The 6,038-nt window shown below is 46.6% G+C and overlaps 1 protein-coding gene across 3 annotated transcripts in view; it reads left to right on the forward strand.

Moving 5' to 3' along the window:
• LOC107215724 (IgGFc-binding protein-like) overlaps nucleotides 1-4,820 on the forward strand; it is a 12,937-nt gene extending 8,117 nt beyond the window's left edge. The window contains exons 8-14 of one of the 3 annotated variants that reach the window (XM_015652102.1): nucleotides 98-690; nucleotides 905-1,478; nucleotides 2,509-2,708; nucleotides 3,129-3,509; nucleotides 3,760-4,046; nucleotides 4,163-4,215; nucleotides 4,505-4,820. In XM_015652102.1, the coding sequence (XP_015507588.1) occupies nucleotides 98-690; nucleotides 905-1,478; nucleotides 2,509-2,708; nucleotides 3,129-3,509; nucleotides 3,760-4,046; nucleotides 4,163-4,190 (2,063 nt within the window). In that variant the 3' untranslated portion in view covers nucleotides 4,191-4,215; nucleotides 4,505-4,820. The remainder of the gene's footprint in view (nucleotides 1-97; nucleotides 691-904; nucleotides 1,479-2,508; nucleotides 2,709-3,128; nucleotides 3,510-3,759; nucleotides 4,047-4,162; nucleotides 4,216-4,504) is intronic. The other 2 variants (XM_015652103.1, XM_015652101.1) reach the window with 2 other exon arrangements.
• The last annotated feature ends 1,218 nt before the right edge of the window (nucleotides 4,821-6,038 follow it).

Raw genomic sequence — 6,038 nt, forward strand, 5'->3', positions numbered from 1 at the left:
CCCTCCCTCCCGCTTTTCTTCCTTTCTTCCTTGAGGGACTCCCCTACACTTTGGATATTCCCCTCACTCCCTATCTCCCTCTTTTTTTTTTCTCCAGCTCTTTCCTGCCCTCCTCACTCCCACTATGAGCTCTGTGGGAGCTCCTGCCAGCCCACCTGCCACACCCCCTCCATCCCTGCCTCCTGTCCTGCATCTCCTTGCTCCGAGGGCTGTTTCTGCGACACTGGGTATGTCCTCAGTGGCTCTGACTGTGTCCCCTACTCTGAGTGTGGCTGTGAGTACCTTGGTCGCTACTACCAGAAAGACACCGAGTTTCACCCCTCATGCCGGGAGCGCTGCCACTGCAGCACCAACAGCACAGTGACCTGTCAGGAGGCATTCTGCAGCGCCCACGAGGAGTGCCGGGTGGAAGATGGGGTGTTGGGATGTCACCCCACTGGTTACGGCCGGTTGGTTGTGTCAGGAGACCCCCACTATGTCACCTTTGATGGACGCACCTTCAGTATCCCAGGATCCTGCACGTACATCCTTGCACGGGTGTGCGAGCCAGCACGACAGCTGGTGAACTTCACGGTGTTGGTGGAGCATGAGGCAGGCAGTCATGGTGACCCAGTGCTGATGAAGAGGGTAGTGGTATCCATCCATGGGTACACCATCACCATGGAGCGGGGACGCAGGTGGGAGGTGATGGTAAGTCTGGAGACTCCCATAGTGATGTGGTGAAGAGGGTGGTGGTGTCTATCCATGGGTACAATGTGAATTGTGGAGAGGATCCAGTTCCCATTGTGATGCCCTGATTATAAGGAGGGTGGGTGTTTGCCCTCCACAGCTACACTGTGCCTATAGAATGGGGCCTAGTGACTCTATTCCAAGTGTCACACATGTCACCCTATCCCCATTCCAGGTGGACTTGGAGCAATATACCCTCCCACTGGTGACAGAGGACAAGAACCTCCACATTGGTCAAGAGGGGAATAACATCATTCTCCACACTGCTGCAGGAATCCGCATCTTGTACAACACAGCCACCTTTCTCCTCATCACTGTCCCCGATGTCTACCGCGGCCGGCTGTGCGGCTTGGGTGGTGACTATGATGGGGACCCTAGTGATGACTTCCGGCTGCCCAGTGGGGCACTGGCGGGAACCACCCAGGAATTTGTCACCTCCTGGAAGGTTCCAGAGAAGGAAAGAGCATGCAGTGATGGCTGTGATGATGGCGTGTGCAGTAAGTGTGATGTCGCCAATGAAGCAATGTACAGCAGGAACGGATCCTGTGGAATCATCCGTGATGCAGAAGGGCCATTCCAGGGGTGTCACCCGCGTGTCAGCCCCATGGAGTATTTCAGCCATTGTGTCCATGACGTCTGTGCCGCGAACGGGGACCGCACCGCCCTGTGCCATGCGCTGCAGGCATACACTGCCGCTTGCCAAGCCGCTGGCGCTACGGTTGGAGTGTGGAGGACAAAGGAGTTCTGCCGTAAGTCAGAAAGAACTTTGCCACTCCAGGTCCTCTTATCTTCAAAAGCTACATTTTCTCCAGGGGAAAAAAAAAAACCAACTAAAATTTTGGGAAAAACATCTCTCCAGTTTTGGAAAAATAGTTATGGAAAGGATTTCCCTCAGGTGGGGAAAATTTCGTCATTTTCAAAAATGTTGCCTCAAATTCTGAAAAAGTTTCCCTGCATTTCAAAAAAATCTCGTTTTGCAAAAATTCCTTTGAGTTTTAAAAAATATACTCCAATATTAAAAAAAACCCCGTAAAATAATGAAAAAAAATCAAATTTCAAAAAGTACTTATATTTAAAAAAGACTTGCAAAAAAGACTTTGCTGAGGTTTCAGAAACATTCCCTTCTGCTTTGAAAAAAAACCCCTTGCATTATGCAAAAATTCCTTTAAAATTTGGAAGTTCTCTCTCAATTTTGATTAAAACCCTGCAATCATGAAAAAGGCCCCAAATCTGAAAAAAATTCCTCACAATTTTTAAAAATATGTTGTTGTTATTATTATTATTATTATTATTGTTATTATTATTATTATTATTATTATTATTCTTAGCAAATTTTTTTAAATTCCCTCCAGTTTTGAACTTCTTTCCTATAATTTTGAAAAAAAAAAATCCCTTCACTTTAGAAAAAAATATTTTGCAGAAAACCTTCCCATTTGGGGAAAAACCTCAAATTTCCTGATGAGAAAAACCACAAAATTTTTGAAGAAACTACCCATTTAGGTAAAATTAAAAACATTTTACTGAAAATATTTCATTAGGAAGAATAATGCCAGTTTGGAATGATGCCTTCAAATTAAAAAAAAAAAAAACACCCCAATTTTGATATGAAAAAACCCAGTTTTGATGAAAATGCCCAAACTAAGGAAAAAAATCCCATTTTGAAAAAGACTGTCAAATTAATAAAAACAACCTTTTTTCTGAAATTCTTCAAATTTTGGCCAAAATCCCACACAATTTTGGAATTGTCCCAACAGTGGTGTTTTTTCCCTTTTTCCTCAGCCCTGTCCTGCCCCCCAAACAGCCACTACGAGCTCTGCACCCGTACCTGTGACCTCACCTGCGCTGCCCTTGTGGGCCCTGCCCGCTGCACCTGGGGGTGCTTTGAGGGGTGTCAATGTGACGAGGGGTTTGTCTTCGATGGGGACACCTGTGTGTCACCTGAGCGCTGCGGTTGCCTCCACAGGGGACGCTACCTCAAGGTCAGGTGACAGGCAGGTGACACCTGAGGCTGAGGAGTTGTGGGGCTGGTTTTCTGGGAATTGGGTTGGGGGTTGAGCTTGGCCCATCTAGGAAGTTCCAGAGGGTTTGGGGGAAAAAAAGGACCATTAACAGCAAAAAGAACATTTGGTGGGGGAAAAAAAGGAAAATTAGCAAGGCAGTAGCCAGGAAAAATGAATTATTAATTAATGATAAAAAAGGGACAGTTAATAGGGAAAAAAGGACAAATAACACAAAAAAATTGTGATTTGCAGGGAAAAAGTTACCATTAACTGGTTGAGCTGCCCAAAGTTCCCCAAATCCACCTGAATTTCTCACTCTCTAGGATTTCCCACTTTGAACTCAGGAAATTCCCCTTCATTTGGGAGATTGTGCTTAACCTGTAAGATTTCCTGTTCCAGGCAGCTGAGACTGTCACCTTCAACAACTGTACTAAGGAATGTCACTGTCACCCATCATGGGGACTGGTGTGCAGGGACACACAATGTTCCCAGGACCACGTGTGTGTCACCCATGATGGAGCACAGGTGTGTGCCAGGAGGGAAGGCCAATGCCAGGTCATGCCTGGAGCCACCTTGACCACCTTTGATGGTGTCACCGGGCCCCTGTTGGCCAGTGGCACCTACAAGGTGTCAGCCCTCTGTGATGAGGAGGCACCAGATTGGTTCAAGGTGGTGATGGATGTCAGTGACTGTCATGACATGAATGTCCCCGTGGCTGTGGCTGCCATCGTCTTTGTCCGCGAGGGTGTTATCAGCATCAACGGCAACATGGAGGTGTGGGTGAGTGGATCAAGTGTGGGAGTTTTGGGTGGTTTGGGTCAATCTAGAGGGATCTGGGAAAAAATCTCTCAAGATTTTGCCTGATAGTGAGCTACTTTGTCTCATATGGAGCAGTTTCGCCCAGTAATGGGCCATTTTTGCAAAAAAAAAAAGAAGAGCGATTTTGGCTCTTTGGCCAAGCTAAAGCCTTTTGCCTAAGAACAAACCGGTCTTCTATCATGTTTTTTGTAATTCTCTGTAATTTTCCCAGGTCAATGGCCTCTTCACCCAGCCCCCTACCACCATGCCTGACTCCGTCTTTGTGGCTTCGTCCCCTGAGAATGTCACCATCACCCACCGCTCTGGGATGTCCATCACCATCACCCGACATGGGGAGGCGACCATCACCGTGACCTCAGGCCTGACCTCCCGTCTCTGTGCCCCCTGTGGGAATTTCAACGGAAACCCCAGAGATGACCTGAAGCTTCCAGATGGACGTAATGCCCAGAGCATCGGAGAAGTGGTGGACATGTGGAAATCCCGGGATTTTGCTGGATGGTGAGTAATTCCTAATTTATTTACCTCAAAATCCAAGAAAAATGTTTTCCCACTCAGAAATTTGGTGTAATGTCAGTGGGAGAGGGACTGGGCAGATCCTGGAAGGAATTTTCCAGTTTCTTTGGTTTCATCCGCAGTGACTGAGGCAGATCCTGTGGGAACAATCCGGGTAAGAGACTGCTTTGGCAAAAAATGAGCCATGTTGCATTATAAGGGGCCTTTTTCTGCCCAGTAATGAGATATTTTTCCCAATGGGCCATTTTGCATAGTAAATATAATTTTTCCCCAAAAAATAGCCACCTTCCCCCAAATCAGGCCATTATGTATAAAGCTGAGCCACTTTTGCATAAAAATGACCCATTATTTGCACATTAATAATCTATTTTCCATAATACTTCCCCATTTTTGCCAAAACAGACCCATTTCTGTCCGAAATTATGTACTTCTTTCTCTTCCAGCCACATCTCCCACCAGAGCCGTCAGGAAGTTGATGCTCCTATCTATCCCATCCCATAGGTGAATCCACCTCAAATCTCTCCAAATTTAGGAAAATTCTGGATTTTTCCTCAAATCCATGACATTTTCCTGGATTTTTCTCAAATGGATTAACTCTGTGTGGACCCTAATGCCCTGATCTCCCATCCACCCCCTGGAAGCCAGAAATATATAAAATTCAGGCCAAAAAGATCCAAATCCCAATGTTTTTCCCATATAAAAATGATATTGCCAAGGTCTGGTTTTGGTACAACAGTCAATAAATGCTTCTTAAGCTTTCTTGGGGTATGAATATGAGGTTTATTTGCTAAGTTTGAAAACTGGAGGGTCATCATCCCAGTGGGTAGGGATATTTTACCCCTAAATGTTGGTCAACCTTGACCTCAATGTGTGGGGCACCAAGACCCTTATGTGGGACACTGCAGCCTCGAAGTATGTGGCATTCAGACCCTAAAGTCCAGAACACTGCGACCCCTAAATTTGTAGCACCATGGCCCCCAAGTGTGGTGCATCACAACCACAAGTGTGGGGCATTTTGACCACAAACTGTGGGACCATGTGAGCTAAAAGTGTGTCTGTGACCCCTAAGTGTGGTATGTTTGACCCCAAAATGTGGTGCAATGTGACTTCAAAGAGTGGGGCGCTATGATCCCAAATTGTGGCAATTTGGTAAGTCCAAATTGGGGTATCGTGACCCATAAGTCTGAGGCAAAGTGATGTGTGGATCATTGTGACCCAAAGAGTAAAACACTGTGACACACAAGTGTGGGGAAATATGATCCCCAAGTGTGAAGTGTTTTTACCCCAAAATGTGGGGCATTATGACCCCAAAGTGTGATGCACCGTGACCCCCAGGTTTGAGACACTGAGATCCCAATATGTGAGTCACTGTGACCCCAAAGAGTGGCCTACTGAGACCCCAAAATGTGTCACACTGTGGCCCCCCCAGAATGTGAGGTGTCTTGACAGCAGAGTGTAGGACAATGTGAGCCAAGAGCGTATGGCGCTGCAACTCCTAAGGGTGGGTCACTGTTACCCCAAGGGCACTTGTGATCCTGAAGTACGGGGCATTCTGACCCCAAAATGTGTGGTGTTTCGCCCCAAAAGCATCAGACACTGTAGCCTTTAAGACTGTGGCATTGTGACCTCCAAGTGAGGGACATTGCAACCCCAAAGACTAGGGCAATGTGACCCCCAAGTGTAGAGCACTTTGACCTAAGAGTGTTGGACACCATGACCCCAAAATGTGGGACAATGTGACAACAACAATGGGGTGCTATTATCCATAAATATGAGGCACCGTGACCCTCATGTGTGAGCCAATTTAAACCCAAACTGTAGGATATAACCCCTACATGTGATGCATTTTTGGCCCCAAATTTTGGGATGTATTGACCCCAAAAGGGGGGCAGTGTGACCCCAAAGTTTAGGACAACAAGACCCAAACACATGTGGCAATATGACCCCCAGTTTTGAGGTGTTGTAACCCCAGATTTC

The sequence above is a fragment of the Parus major genome, chromosome Z, assembly GCF_001522545.3.
Source record: "Parus major isolate Abel chromosome Z, Parus_major1.1, whole genome shotgun sequence".
NCBI lineage: Eukaryota > Metazoa > Chordata > Aves > Passeriformes > Paridae > Parus > Parus major.